Source organism: Schistocerca piceifrons, unplaced genomic scaffold (genome assembly GCF_021461385.2).
Source record: "Schistocerca piceifrons isolate TAMUIC-IGC-003096 unplaced genomic scaffold, iqSchPice1.1 HiC_scaffold_887, whole genome shotgun sequence".
In the NCBI taxonomy this organism is placed as follows: Eukaryota; Metazoa; Arthropoda; class Insecta; order Orthoptera; family Acrididae; genus Schistocerca; species Schistocerca piceifrons.
The window spans coordinates 93,596-110,306 of NW_025729154.1; the positions used below are offsets into that span (position 1 = coordinate 93,596).

At 42.1% G+C, this 16,711-nt stretch overlaps 1 protein-coding gene across 1 annotated transcript in view; it reads right to left on the reverse strand.

Moving 5' to 3' along the window:
* LOC124771069 (alanine--glyoxylate aminotransferase-like) overlaps positions 1 to 16,711 on the reverse strand; it is a 123,580-nt gene that overhangs the window by 85,850 nt on the left and 21,019 nt on the right. The window contains exon 2 of the mRNA XM_047249284.1: positions 76 to 268. Coding sequence (XP_047105240.1) covers positions 76 to 268 — 193 coding nt within the window. The remainder of the gene's footprint in view (positions 1 to 75; positions 269 to 16,711) is intronic.

The window sequence follows — 16,711 nt, forward strand, 5'->3', positions numbered from 1 at the left end:
CTACAGAAATAATGAGCAGACTGCAAGAAAACAGTGAGAATTATTTTATAAGCTAGGAATAATTATTATTCTTACCAAGTCTTTCAGCAATATCTGCTGCTCTTTCACTCCATATTCCATTACAGGCAACAAGAACTGTATCTCCTGGTTCATACAGATTCACTATAGATGCCTCTGTTCCTAGAGTACCTGATCCACACATTGCAAAAGTCATCTCATTTTTTGTCTGGAAGACGTACTGCAAACCAGCTTTTATATCATCCAGCACCTAAATTAGAACATCAACAGATCTGTTAAATTACCTGTCATGCTCAGTTATTTAAATAGCTCTATACTTACAAGATTTTCTAGATGACACAATGAAAATTTTTATAGTATGAGTCAAACAATGGAAAATTCAGAAAGGAATGTAACAATATTAGAGCGGAGATGCTGAGTTGCAGCTGGGCACATCAAAAAGATTCTCACAATTATAGCTTTCGGCAATAATAGACACACACACACACACACACACACACACACACACACACACACACACACATTCACACAAACACACATGACTGCAGTTGCATTTGCGTGCGCGTGTGTGTGTGTTTGGAGAATATTTTTGTTGTGCCTATCTGTGACTCAGCATCTCCACTATATGGTTTATAGTTTAAGTGCTATTCATACTACACTGGGGTGACAAAATCATGGGATATGTCCTAATATTGAATCAGACTTCCTTTTGCCAGCATAGTGTAGCAACTTGATATGTTATGGACTCAACAAGTTGTTGGAAATCCCCTGCAGAAATACTGGGCCAAACTGCCTCATTATTCTTCCATAATTTGTGAAAGTGTTGCTGGTGCAGGATCTTGTGCATGAAGTGACCTCTTGTCCATGTTGGGTGATCTGGGTGGCCAGCTCACATGCTCAAATTGTCCAGAATGTTCTTCAAATCAATCATGAACAACTGTGGCTCATGGATATCACACATTGTCATCCATAAAAATTCAATTGTCATTTGCAAGCATGAGGTCCATGAATGGCTGCAAATAGCCAAACATAACCATTTCCACTTAATGATCAGTCCTCTGGACCAGAAGACCCAGTCCATCCCATATAACAGAACACACACCACTACAGAGTCACCACCAACTTGCACAGTCCCTTACTGACTACTTGGGTCCATGAATTCATGGGGTCTGTGCCACAGTCAAAACCTACCATCAGTGCATATTAACTGAAATCAAGATTCATCTGACTAGGCCACAGTTTCCCAGTTATCTAGCATCCAACCAATATGGTCACAAGCTCAGGAGGGGTGCTGCAGGCAAGATCGTGCTGTTAGCAAAGGTACTCATGTCAGTTGTCTGCTGCCATAGCTCATTAGCACCAAATTTCTTCATTCATCAGCACCATATTTCTCCTCACTGTCTTAATTGATATGTTTATCATACAATACGCATTGATTTCAGTGGTTATTTCACGAACTGTTGCTTTTTATTAGCAATGACAACCCTACACAAACAAGGATGTTCTCAGTTGTTAAGTGAAGGCTGTCAGCCACTGCATTGTCTGTAGTGAGAAGAACTCCTAAAATTTGGTATTCTCAGCACACTCTTGACACTGTGGATCTCGAAATATTGAATTCCCTAACAATTACCAAAATGTAAAGTCCCTTGTGTCTAGCTGCAACTAAAATTCCGCATTAAAAGTCTGATAATTCCCATTGTGCAGCCATAATCACATTGGACATCTTTCCAAATGAATCACCTGAGTATAAATGATAGCTCCACCAGTGCACTGCCCTTTTATACATTGTGCATATCTATTCCAGGACTTTCGTCGCCTCAGTGTAAAATGAAAATAAACTACAGTAATTATGTTGTCTGCATATTCTTTCTCACATTTTCGCTAAAACATCTATGCAGAAATGAGTACTAAAATGAAATAAATTGCTATTTGTAAAGTCATAGGAAGTAGAATAACATCCAAAAGTTGATACAGCCATAAACTTTTAGAATGTTTTGTGTACCAGACAAAAGAGAGAAAAGATGTGAAGTAAAGAAGTAAATCAGTCTGTTCAGAAATTAAGTAGGGAATTCACCCATGATGTTATGTCAAGGAAGATACAACAGATAATCAGGGAGAGGAGTTAAAAAAAAAAAAAAAAAATTTAAGAGAAGAGAATAAGAAATTATGAAGAGCATGGTCAAAAGCTGAAATAGGTAACTGAAGAACAATTATTGGGAAATAGAAGTGCTAATGAGGGAAAAAGGGCAGCACTAGAGAAAAGTTATACCTACATCTTTACACCCCACAAGCTACCTAATGGTGTGTGATGGAGGGTACTCCTGGTACCACTAACTGACCAGCTCCCCATCCACCCCCACCACTCCACCCACCCTGTTCGACTTACAAATGCTCCATGGGAAGAATGATTGTCTGTAGCTTGTGTATTGGCTCTAATTTCTTGAATTTTCTCATCATTCTCGTAAATGTTTGTGGGAGGATGCAGTATGTTTTGCAACTCTTCCCGAAAAGTGCTGTCTCAAAATTTCAATAGTAAACCTATCTGTGACTCACAATGCCTCTCTTGTATTGTCTGTCAATGGAATTTGTTGAGCATCTAGGTAATGTTCTTGTGCTGATTAAATGATCCCATGATGAAATGTGCCTCTCTTCATTGGATCTTCTCTACCTCTTCTATCAGTCCTACCTAGTAAGGATCCCATATTGACCAAGAATACTCTGAAGTATCAGCCAAACAAGTGCCTTATAAGCCACTTCCTGCATGGATGAGTTACTTTTCCTTAAGGTTCTTCCTATGAATCTCAGTCTGGAATCTTCTTTTCCTACTATTTGTTTTATGTGATCATTCCACTTAGGCTTGCTCTGCATAGTTACCCCTAAATATTTTACAGTAGATATTGTTTCCAGCACTTTCCCATCAGTAATATAGTTGTACAGTAGTGGCTTTCTTTTCGTAGGTACGCATGGTATATTACACTTATTTACATTCAGCGTCAACTGCCACAGCCTGCACCATTCATCAATCCCCTGCAAGTCATTCAGCAAATTGATACTGTCATCTGGCACTGCTTCTTTGTTATAGACAACCCCATCATCTGTGAACAGTCTTAAAGAGCATCTGAGGCTTTCTACTAGATCATTTATATACATTGAAAACAATAACAGTTGATTTACTTCCAGTATGATGGATGTAGAGGAATTATGGGCAAAGTTTTTAATGGATCGTACATCGTACTCCAGAGAAGTATGTGCTAAGTAAGTGGATTAAGGAGAGAAAAGATCCATCATGTTTTAACAATGAAATTAAAAAAATGGTGAGGAAGCAAAGGCTTCAGCATTCCTGATTCAAAAGAGAATGTGGAAATGATGACAGGCAAAAGTTAATAGAAACTCATGCATCAGTAAAAAGATCAATGCTTGAAGCTTACAATAGCTGCTACTATCATACCTTAGCAATAGATCTTGCAAAAGCCTGAGAAAATTCTGGTCCAACATAAAATTGCTAAGTGGGTCTAAGGCTATTATACAGGGTGTTACAAAAAGGTACGGCCAAACTTTCAGGAAACATTCCTCACACACAAATAAAGAAAAGATGTTATTTGGACATGTGTCTGGAATCGCTTAATTTCCCTGTTATAGCTCATTTTAGTTTCGTCAGTATGTACTGTACTTCCTCGATTCACCACCAGTTGGCCCAATTAAAGGAAGGTAATGTTGACTTCGGTGCTTGTGTTAACATGTGACTCATTGCTCTAGAGTACTAGCATCAAGCACACCACTACATAGCATCAACAGGTTAGTGTTCATCACGAACATGGTTTTGCAGTCAGTGCAATGTTTACAAATGCGGAGTTGGCAGATGCCCATTTGATGTATGGATTAGCACGGGGCAATAGCCGTGGCACGGTACATTTATATCGAGACAGATTTCCAGAAAGAAGGTGTCCCAACAGGAAGACGTTCAAAGCAATTGATCGGCGTCTTAGGGAGCATGGAACATTCCAGCCTATGACTCGTGACTGGGGAAGACCTAGAATGACGAGGACACCTGCAATGGATGAGGCAATTCTTCGTGCAGTTGACGGTAACCCTAATGTCAGCGTCAGAGAAGTTTCTGCTGTACAAGGTAATGTTGACCACGTCATTGTACGGAGAGCGGTACGGGAGAACCAGTTGTTTCCGTACCATGTACAGCATGTGCAGGCACTATCAGCAGCTGATTGGCCTCCACGGGTACGCTTCGGTGAATGGTTCATCCAACAATGTGTCAATCCTCATTTCAGTGCAAATGTTCTCTTTACGGATGAGGCTTCATTCCAACATGATCAAATTGTAAATTTTCACAATCAACATGTGTGGGCTGACGAGAATCCGCACCCAATTGTGCAATCACGTCACCAACACAGATTTTCTGTGAACGTTTGGGCAGGAATTGTTGGTGATGTCTTGATTGGGCCCCATGTTCTTCCACCTATGCTCAATGGAGCAGTTTATCATGATTTCATATGGGATACTGTACCTGTGCTGCTAGAACATGTGCCTTTATAAGTATGACACAACAGTGGTTCATGCATGATGGAGCTCCTGCACATTTCAGTCAAAGTGTTCATATGCTTCTCAACAAGAGATTCGGTGACCGATGGATTGGTGGAGGCGGACCAATTCCATGGTCTCCAAGCTGTCCTGACCTCAATCCTCTTGACTTTCATTTATGGGGGCATTTGAAAGCTCTTGTCTACACAACCCCGGTACCAAGTGTTGAGACTCTTCATGCTCGTATTGCGGATGGCTGTGATACAATACGCCATTCTCCAGGGCTGCATCAGCGCATCAGGGATTCCATGCGACGGAGGGTGGATGCACGTATCTTCGCTAACGGAGGACATTTTGAACATTTCCTGTAGCAAAGTGTTTGAAGTCATGCTGGTACGTTCTGTTGCTGTGTGTTTCCATTCCATGATTAATGTGATTTGAAGGGAAGTAATAAAACGAGCTCTAACATGGAAAGTAAGTGTTTCCGGACACATGTCCACATAACATATTTTCTTTCTTTAAGTGTGAGGAATGTTTCCAGAAAGTTTGGCCGTACCTTTTTGTAACACCCTGTATAGTTACTCATTGACTAGTCTGGTGTGGCAGTAGACAACAGCAAAAGTACAGTCAAAGTTTTAAATTTCTCATTTAAGAAATCATTCATTTAGGAGATCATACAAATATACCAGCATTTGAACATTGCACAGACCACCATATGGAGGACACAGTAATAAGCATCACTGATATAGAGAAACAACTGAAAGAGTTGAAACCAAGTAAGTCCCAGCTCCTGGTGGAACCCAAGTTTGGTTTTTAAAAAGAGTACTCTACAGAATTGGCTGTGTTTATTGCAAATATTTCAGTCAGTGCAAAGCCCCAAGCAACTGGAAAAAAGTGCAGATGGCTCCTGTATATAAAAAGGTAAAAGAACACACGTGCAAAATTACAGACCAATACCTTTAATTTTGGTTTTCTACAGAATTATTGACTATATTACTGGTTTGAATATAACAAATTTCTTTGAGAGGGAAAAACTCCTATCCATGTATCAGTATGGTTTTAAAGAGTGTCACTCAGGCAAAACTCAGCTTGCACTTTTCTCACATGAGATCCTTCTAACTATGGATGAAGGGCAACAGGCAGATCCCATATTCCTAGATATTCATAAAGTTTTGACATGGTGCCACACTGCTGACTGTTAACAAAGGTACAAGCATGTGGAATAGCTTCTCAGGTATGTGAGTGGTCCAGAGACTTCTTAAGTAACAGAACCCAGTATGGGAGAGGCAAAGGTACCATCAGCAGTACCCCAGGGAAGGGTGATACAATCACTGTTATTTTCTATATACATAAATGTTCTGGTGGACAAAGATAAACAGCAATATGCAGTTGTTTGCTGAAGATGCTGTGGTGTAAGGGAATGTGTCATTGTTGAGTGACTGTAGGAGCATACAAGACAACAGACAAAATTTCTGGTTGGTGTGATGAATGGCAGCTAGCTCTAAATGTAGAAAAATGTAAGTTAATGCAGATGAGTAGGGAAAACAAATTCATAATATTCAAATACAGTATTAGTAGTGTTCTGTTTGACACAGTTACATTGATTAAATTTCTAGACATAACATTGCAAAGCAATATGTAATTTAATGAGCACGTAAGGATTGTAATAGGGAAGGTGAGTGGTCTACTTCAGTTTGTTGGGAGAATTTTAGGAAAGTATGGTTCTTCTGTAAAGGAGACCACATATAAGACACTAGTACTAACCATTGCTAATACTGATGGAGTGTTTGCGATCTGCACAAGGTCAGATTAAAGAAAGACATCAAAGCAATTCAGAGGTGGCCTGCTGGATTTGTTACTGGTGGTTTCGAACAACACACAAGTATTTCAGAGATACTTCAGGAACTCAAATAGGAATCATTGGAGGGAAGGCAATGTTCTTTTTGAGGAGCACTATTGAGAAAATTTAGAGAACAAGGGATTTGAGGATGACTGCAGAACAATTGTACTACCAACAATGTAAATTTCACATTAGGACCATGAAGATAAGATCAGAGAGATTAGGGCTTATATGGAGGCATACAGACAGTTGTTTTTCTCTTGATCTATTTGCAAGTGGAAAAGAAAAGGAAATGACTGGTAGTGGACAAGGTACCTTCCACCATGCACCACACAGTGGCTTGTGGAGTATGTATGCAGATGTTGATGCATGATATTTCCTTTGGGTACTTGAGAAACTACCCTTACACGTGTTGATTTTATTCCATTCAGGGCAACATGAATTTTATTTGCAAGGAAGTGTTGAATCCAGTCACAAATATGGCTCAATAGTTGATAAGCTCATTTTTTTCACTAAACAGTAGTGTGGGAGGGTATCAAATGCCTTTCTGAAGTCAAAAGACATGGGATCAACCTGAGCACTGTTGTCTACAGTGCTATGTATCTCATGGAGGAACAGAGCAAGCTGAGTTTTGCAAAAAGGAATAATGTTCTGGTGAAAATGCTTCCAAAGAAAGAAAAGACAAGGGAGTCAACTAAATATAAGCAGGAGCTGGAAATAGGAAACAGTACAAAGTGAAGTTACGGGATAAATGAAATGTGGGAATGAGAATGGAAAGGAAGTAGATAACAACAGGACTGATAAACGTAAGTCATGACCATGTAAATGGTGACAACAAATCACATATTCCTCACCTATGAGGATGAGTACATACCCATGTATGGAAACAGGCATGGCAATTACTTTTGTGCTGTAGAGAAACGATCAGCAAGGAGAGATTCTCCCTTCATGGCAGTGACTAAGCTCTGTTGAACACGTATACAATAACTACATATCAGACTCTCACAAGGAGTTTTCACTCATTGATGACCACGGAAACAACATGAAAAATAAATAAACAAGATAGCCACATTAATGTTATACTTCTGGGTGTACAGCTGAATTGTTGTTTCCATAAAATGGAACACCCAGTAGTACACCATTCATTGATCATGCCAAGAAAGTCAGAGAGACACAAGATGGCAACATGTTGCTGCCAGTTTTCTTCTGTGTGTTGCTGTAATGTCTCCTCTTGATTTATTCTATATTTCATGGGCCTAGGGAACCTAATTTAGGGTATATACTTTTACAGGACTTTGACGTGTTTCAGTGCTATCATTATAGCACAATCTTAATGTGTTAACAGTACTGACTCACACACTCACTTATTCATCCTGTTCCGTAGATCCCACCATAAAGGAGAACTTTCAGGGGTACTGAACACGCCATGCACTACATTAACAAAGAGAAACAGTTTGAAAATTTTATTGATAATTAACTGTACTTAAACTGCTATAAGCTAATTACACTTACTCAAGTTGAATATTACATAGCACATTTTTCCTCACTCGAAAAAAATCTACTGCATCGACAGTTATAGTAAATAGCTGCTGTTTATTTGTCATGACCACCTAAATACTGTCATGACCACATGGATGTTTCTACATCTGATTCCATACTCTGCAAATCACTGTGCAGAGCATGGCAGAGGGTACTTTCAATGTATCATAAATTATGGGTTCTTTCCATTTTATTTGCAAATGGAGTGCAGGAAGAATGATTACAGCCCTGCTTGTCTACTTTTCAGTATTCTTAATGCTCACTTAACTACATGATTGGTTTTTATTTATTTTAGTTACATTGCTGCAGAAGATAACTTAATAAGATAACAGAGAGCAAAATGTAGTGCCTTCATGCCACTAGAATTACAGAGAATTCTAAAAGCAAAACATGCCTTGCTGTGTGTGTGTGTGTGTGTGTGTGTGTGTGTGTGTGTGTGTGTGTGTGTGTGTGTGTGTGTGGATTACATTCTCCTTGAGTTGACTACATTTAAATTTGTAATCCAGTTGGACCCATTGGTTTAGCTAGAGTATGGAAGTTAGGGCGTATACCATAGGGGCTATTTCTGGGGGTGCAGCTTTGTGACGAAGAGAGGGGGCGGGGGAGATAGGAAATATGAAATGTGTGTTTGGCATCTTTGGCCATGAGCTCCTTCTTGGAAGTTTGGTCTGGTTCAAGTGATTTTAGTTGCTGCAGCTTTGGTGATTTGTGCACCAATGATGCTGAGAACAACACACACATCCATCTAATCCTGAATGGAGAAAATTCCCAACTCAGTCAGGAATTGAACCCAGGGCTCTGTGATTGAGAGTCAGCAATGTTAATCAAGAAGAAAAAGGAAAAGAGAAAGAGGAAGAATAAAGTAGATAAGGGAGGGCAGAGGGGGTGGGGGTTGGAGGAGAAGAAGAAGATTTATGAAAGGAAATCACGAGGAGATTCTGACTAGTTGTCCAATCAAACTATATGGTTTCAGAGAACTTTCCAAGCCTCAAACATCTATAAGATATATTTGCAGACTGAAACGATGAATGGAAATTTATACCAAGGCCAGGATTTGAATCGCAGTCTTGGTACAAATTTTCACCCATTGCTTCAGTCTGTAGATATACATCATAGGTGTTTGAGACTTGAAAAGGTCTCTGGAACCACATAGTTTTATTTGGTTCAAGCATCTATGCCTGAGTTTTAGGTAGGGTTCCATGTTACGTTTGATGCTGAGGTGCTATACCAGTATAGTTGGAGAGCCTCTGCAATGTTGTTTGAGGTTACAGGGAATACCAAGTGGGCTCAGGTGTGAATGAGAATTTCGACTTAGGAGGGAGGAGGCATGACAGGGTAGTTCCTTCAGTTGTGCAAAGCCACTGCACCAGAGTGGTGTAGTGTTTAGCACATCTGCCTAATAAGCAGGACAACCAGTTTCGAATCCCGGCCTTGGTATAAATTTACCTCTTGCTTCAGTCTACATATATACTGACTATATTGTATTGAGCAGCAGCTCCATAAGACTTACTTCAGTACACACAGTCATGATTGCATTTAAGTTGTTTATTTTTATTTTTAAATGATCAGTTTCAATCTTCTATGAGATCAACTTCAAATCTTACATTCCTTGATGACTGTAGGAACTGTTAGCATAGAGCAGATCCATCTGTGCAGGCATGGAGAACACTGTTCAAGCAGTGTTCTCTATGCCTGCACAGATGGACCTCCTCCATGCCAATGGTTCCTACAGTCATTAATGAACGTATGATCTGAAGATTCTCTCTTAGAAGATCAAAATCAGTCATCTAAAAATAAAAATAAACAATTTAAATGTGATCATGACTTACGGTATTGAAATAAGCTATAATATTAATAGGTCACTGTTTTTTCTGGAACAATGTTCCAAAAAATTTTAACAGTTTCTTAAGACCTATCTCACCCTGGTGTGGAGGCACTTATGACTTGTTTTCAGCTACTAGATGGAACAACTCTTGTTATGCAAAGTGAAGAAATTCAATGGAAGTGTAAAGGGTATGCTCTGCACACATTTTTAAATGGATGTTTGTCATTAATGGAAGGAGAGGGGTCAGGGGGACATTACAAATTTGAAGTTTACCCTGTTGCATTACCTAAGTCATTCCACTGGTTGGACCCCATGGAATTTTTCACAAATTATTCATTTAATATGTCTGAAACAGTATAAATTTAGATTTTACTTCATTTATATTATAGATGCGGTGTTCATGTCATTCTTTCTACTGGTTATTTTACCTTTGCTCAGTATTTCAGCTTTGAAGGTACTTTCATCTGAATTTTCTACTTACCCAAGTGTCTTTGTTTTCCTTTCTTATCTTCTTTATTTCATATTAGCAATATGGGACCCAGGGTGTACATAAGATGAATTCAGTATTCATATTCCCATTATCATTGAGCATTAACTGCTCCAACCTAGAGAGTCCAGGAACAGTCCAACAACACGGGGGAAAAGTGCAAATTTGAGATAATAACTCTCAGAGGACTAAAAGAATGTCCTTTTGTTGGTAAGTAGTCAAGGCAGGGGAAAGCCAGAGTTAGTGCAGATCTCAGAGCTTGGTAGGTGAATACCAAGTAACTAGTAGTTTTAAGGTGAACTGTAGGGCTCAGAGATGTCACCTGTCATTTAGGTTCCCTGGTGCAAGATCTTGGTGAAGAAAATAATGTAGTGATTACTTTGGGGGGAGGGAGAGGGGGAGGGGGTAAATGAACTGTGGTTTGAATGATCATAACTGTGATTCCGAGGGTGACATCGGTCACACAATTAAGAAAGCTCATCACATTAAGGTGAAGATTATATCATTCTTTGAGTGATACAATAAGTACTGAATGAAATGTTCTAGGAAACCCATAACTGCAGATCTTCAGGAGTTTCTCAACAGAATGGGAGTGATCACATGTGGGCATGACTGATGTTTCATCCCTCACACAGTCTACAACAAAGTGTGTTTCTGCATCTGAATGTTTCCAGTATCCAGTTATTTGCACAACATATTTCTCAGAGCATTCAGAGTAATGTGAGTGCTGTCTGTCAAAACCTTGTAATTCCAATAGTTTCACAGAATACATATTTCAAAAGACATGATTTCCAATAACTGTAGACACAGTTGTAGCAATTATTGGAGAAGCAATCAAACTACATATTTTGCAGCTTTAAAAATACAAAACAAAATACATTTAGACTTTTTCATCAAAACATAAGAAGACTAGTTAGGAAACTGAAAATGTGAACACATTTCTACAGATGTGTTATTCATAACAGATCATCATTTGGCAGTGATAAAAAGTGGATAAATCTACCTAGATTGATACGAGTTAGTATCACATTACTATAGGCATAAAATAAGAGAAAAGGATTGGCTGTGTACATATAAAGTAGAGGAACATTTGAGGCCATACATATAATTAAACACTGCACTGAACAACTTTTCAAAATGGTTCAAATGGCTCTGGGCACTATGTGACTTAACACCTGAGGTCATCAGTCTCCTAGAACTTAGAACTACTTAAACGTAGCTAACCTAAGGACAGCACACACATCCATGTCTGAGGCAGGATTCGAACCTGCGACCATAGCAGTTACGCGGTTCTGGACTGAAGCACCTAGAACCACTCAGCCACAGTGGCCGGCAACAACTTTTCAAGTGCTCCACATAAGTAATAGACTTGGAAGCATAAATGACATGGCATCTGAGAGTGTACCACCCCCAATAGTAAATTTCACCTTCATCAGGCAACCAGAGACAGTACTAATTAGATTTAGCAGAAATTACTGGAAAGATATTACAAGCAGATACTTCATATCAAATAATATTGATTCAGGGCATGAAAAGATACTCATGTCTAACTCTGATTTATAATCCACAGTAACATCCCAAAAAAGAACAGGAAATAGTCAGCAGCAATTGATAATTTATTCCAAATCCAATTATCTTTCATCAAATAGATATGAGCCCCATATACAATAGGTGTCTGTCCATAATAGTCAAAAGGCAGCAATAAAGCATCCTCATGAATCAAATTCAGCTGCAAAGGGAAAAGCACTCACACACACTATTCAGAGAGAAATTATTGGCTGAACAATGGAAAAAAGTAAAAAAAAGAAGACTATAAATGAGACTCAATTCCAAGATGACACTGCCTGTAAGACAATGTTAGATGCAAATAATTAGGCATTAATTCAATTAATTCTTCCAAAAGCTAGCTGGATACACAGGGACAAAAAAAATCAGCCATAAAAAGCAGATCCATTAGATTTACATAGACACTCCACTACCATACAGCAGCTATACCAAGTCAACTGTCAGAAAGACCACAAAAGCCATCAGGTCACTTTAAAGTAGTAACTCTTCTGGCTACAAAGCTGTTTCAACCAAAGTACTGAAAACTAGCCCTGACTTTGTAGTACCACTCTGAGTTAATTTTGGAATCAGGTATATTTCCTGAAATACTGAAGTCTTCGGTGGTATCATTCATTTACCAAAGTGCAAATAAGCAAGTGAATGAAGGCCAATCTCTTTCATTCCAATGTTCTCATTATCTTAGGAGACAGTAGCTTATGACAAAATATTGAACCACTTTTCTGTCAATAATAATAACAACAAGTATTCAATTTGGCTTCTGTAAAGGATTGTCTACAGAAATTCAGTTTGGGTCATTGACACTAAACGATGCAGTCAGCATTCAGAGAAGTCAGTATGTGATCCCATGAGCTCAACACTGGTAAAACTAAAGAAGAAGAAAATTACCCTGTTGGCATTTTATGTGAGTTGTCAAGGCTTTCATTTGTGCAGATTATACAGCTCTACAAGGGAAATGAAAATATGATATTAAAATAACCCCCCCCCCCCCCCCCTACATGGATGGTGGCATATCTCAACAACAGGAAAAAGAGATTCACATTTACCAATGTTACCAGATGAATAAAAATAAACTCAAAATGTGAAAGCATTAAGTATGTTGGCCCACAATCTTTGGCAATTCACGCATTCGTTTTTGAGCTAGCCAAATGATTTACCACAGGAACTGGAGGGTTCTACAAAAACTGATGCTAGAAATAGAATGATAAATGACCTAAACAAATTTGCTGTAGCCACCAGAAAGATCGCGGGAGGCGCACATTGGCACGGCGCGTCACGGACGATAGTTGCTGCAAGTAGAGTCCCGTCCACCAGAGGGCACGCGAGAATTCGGACGCGACCTCTGCTGGCATAACAACAACAACAACAACAACAACAACATCAACTCCGGCAGCACGGGCCGGGCCCAGTCAGTTCACATCGGGCAGGTCTAGCAGACAGTTCCCGGTCTACACTAGGTGAAGGGCGACGGAAACGTGAATCGTGTTACTACACAATTGGCGATGAGTAGGGTCGTTCTTTCGCGTGTTGCGTCGTCATTTCGGTTTCGCAGCTTCTCCATGGCATGGAGGATTTGGTGCGGGTTTTGGTTGCGCAGCAGATGGAGCTCTTGGCCACCATGGAACAAGTGCTTCCGGCGTTGCTCTCCACGCCGTCTGCTCCGGCGCAGTTCCCTCCTCCCTTTCCCCCGTATGACGAGACGGCGGAGGATTGGGACGCATATGAACATCGCCTTCGGCAGCATTTCCAGGGGTTTCATGTTGCCGATGTTGCCGATGTTGCCGATGCGGAGGTATGTCGTGCTCTCTTCTTGTCTTGGATATCTCTCTCGCTGTATCACGTTTTGAGGCAGCTAGCGCCGTTGCAGGAACCCTCGTCCTTGTCTTTTGATGCATTGTGTTCCTTGCTGTCTTCATATTATAGCCACCACACGCATGTTGTGGCAGCTAGGGTCGAGTTCTATCAATGCAAGAAACAGCCCCATCAGTCTTACCGGGCGTGGGCAGCTACCCTGCACGGTCTTGGTCGCAAGTGTCATTTTGTCACGGAGCAGTCGCGAGAGTTGTATGCCCACGTTATGGTACGTGACGTCATTGTTCGTTCGGCCCCTGATAGGGAGGTCCGGCAACGGGCCCTGCAGTTAGAAGACCCTTCCCTCGAGGAAGTCCTGTCCATTGCTCAATCGTATGAAGTCTCTCACGCAGCAGGTCAACAGCTGGAAGCGTGGTGCGACGTCGCGGAAGTTCAGGGCGGCGCGTCCGCGTCCACTGTGTCTGGGGTAGACGACGTGCGAGCGGTAAAATCCGGCTGTTACGGCCGCTCCCGCACGGCGCGTAAACAAAATTCCGGCCGCCGGCCCCTGTTGCCGTCCTGTGAGTCGTGCTATATACATCATGATCGGTCAGAGTGCCCCCAGCGTTGGGTCGTTTGTCGCAAATGTAATAAAAAAGGTCACATTGTTAAAGTTTGCCGCTCAGCCTCAGAAGAATCGAAGGAAGCAGGTACAGAGGACGTGGACGTTGACATTCAGGAAGTTTCATCGGGCCAGGCTCCCGACGCATCGGCACGCAAACTCTTTATCGAGGTGTCGGTTCGGTCGCGCCGGTTACAACTGCAAGTAGATACGGGCGCAGCAGTTTCGTTGTTGAATGCACAAACTTATTCCGACCTTGGATCGCCCCCGTTGGCGCCAGTTTACCGGCGTCTACGCGGTTATGGTAAACAGTTCATTCCCCTGTTGGGTCAATTCACTACCGACATGACTTACAAATCAGTCACTCAGCCTATTACTTTTATTGTTGTCAGTGATGCGAGCTCCGCTAACCTTTTTGGCCTGGATGCCTTTCAAGCTTTCGGTTTTTCTATCGCTGACACCATACAGTTGGTCTCCAAAGACGTTCCCTATCAACTATTGGAATCTTTGATCTCAGACTTTCCAGATATTTTTGAGGAGGGCCTGGGGCGTGTTTCAGATTTTGAAGCTCACTTAACGTTGAAGGCGTCGGCTCGCCCGCGTTTTCTACGCGCGAGGTAGATCCCCTTGGCTCTCCGCCCTCAAGTAAAGGAAGAGCTAGACCAGCTGACAGCCCTAGGGGTCGTTCTTCCCATTTCTTGCAGTGAGTGGGCTTCGCCCCTTGTTATTGTAAGGAAGCCCTCGGGAAAATTACGTCTTTGTGGCGATTTCAAGGCCACCATTAATTCACAATTGGTGGTGGACACCTATCCTTTGCCTCGTGCTGATGAATTGTTCTCTGCTGTGGCGGGAGGCCAATATTTTTCGAAAATCGATCTGTCGGAGGCTTATCATCAGATACCACTTGATGAGGACTCCAAACGGCTGGTGGTCGTCAACACTCCGTTTGGCCTTTACCAATACCAGCGGTTGGCCTTTGGAATATCCAGTGCCCCGGCGATATTCCAGCGTTATCTTGAGCATGTCACGTCGACAATCCCTCATTGTATTAATTCCCTGGATGACATAATTGTCACAGGCCGCAGCACGAAGGAACATTTGCACAACCTTCGCACCCTCTTTCTCAAATTCAGGTCTGTGGGCTTGCGTTGCAACCTGCATAAGTCAACCTTCTTCCAACTGTCCATTGAGTATGTGGGCTACACCATATCTCGGCACGGCATCCAGCCACTAGGAAGTTTGGTCCAAGGTATCGTCAACCTTCCTCGGCCCGCTTCGCTGAAAGAGTTACAAGCTTTTTTAGGCAAGATAGCCTATTACCACCGGTTCATTCCCAGGGCTTCCACTATCGCCCACCCCCTGTACTGGCTTCTGCACAAGGGTGTTCCTTTTGATTGGTCGCCTGCATACGAGCGAGCGTTCACCTCATTGAAGGGCCTCCTCACGTCAGCCCCTTGTTTGGCTACTTTTGATCCCCATAAGCCGTTGGTCCTGGCCACAGACGCTTCGCAGTATGGGGTGGGGGCGGTCCTGGCCCATCGAAACACAGATGGTTCCGAGCAACCACTGGCGTTTGCGTCTAAAACGCTTAGTCCCGTGCAGGCCCATTACTCCCAGGTGGAAAAAGAGGCTTTGGCCATTGTCTACACTGTTACGAAGTTTCACCCTTTCTTGTATGGCACGAAGTTTCAGTTAATCACTGACCATAAGCTGTTAATATCGTTATTTGGCCCCGCCTCTCAGATTCCGGATAGGGCGGCCCACAGACTACAGCGCTGGGCCTTGTTCCTCTCTAAGTACCATTATGACATTCATTTTCGCCCTACAGGACAGCATGCCAACGCCGACGCTCTTTCTCGTCTTCCAGTGGGCCCGGATCCTACGTTCGATCGAGAGGAGATTATGTGTTTTCATTTGGATTTGGCGTCCCGCCACGCGGTTGATGGCTTCCCGATCACTAGTTCTCGAGTCGCCAGGGAAATGGCGGCTGACCCGGTTCTCCGGCAAGTAGTTCACCTCATTCAGCAGGGGTGGTCTTCCCGCCCTCCGGGCCGGGCCTCGGACCCTCTTCATAATTATTTTCTTCTAGAAGACCACCTCTCCATCTTGGAAGGAGTTCTCCTTCTGGCTACCGATGATACAGCTCCTCGCATGGTTGTTCCTGCAGGTTTACGAAGGGAGGTCCTCACGTTATTACATGTGGGGCACTGGGGTGTTTCCCGTACTAAAACCTTGGCTCGCAGACATGTGTACTGACCCGGTATTGACAGAGAAATTGAGCACTTGGTGGCCGCCTGTTCCCAGTGTGGGAGCCAACAAGCATCTCCCAGGGCAGCGTTCTCTTCATGGCTGCCGGCAACCCAAGCATGGGAACGTGTTCACATCAATTTTGCGGGCCCGTTTCTCAATGACTTTTGGCTCATTGTCATTGATGCTTATTCCCGATTCCCATATGTGGTTCACCGCTCCTCCACCACTTCAGAAGTTGCAATC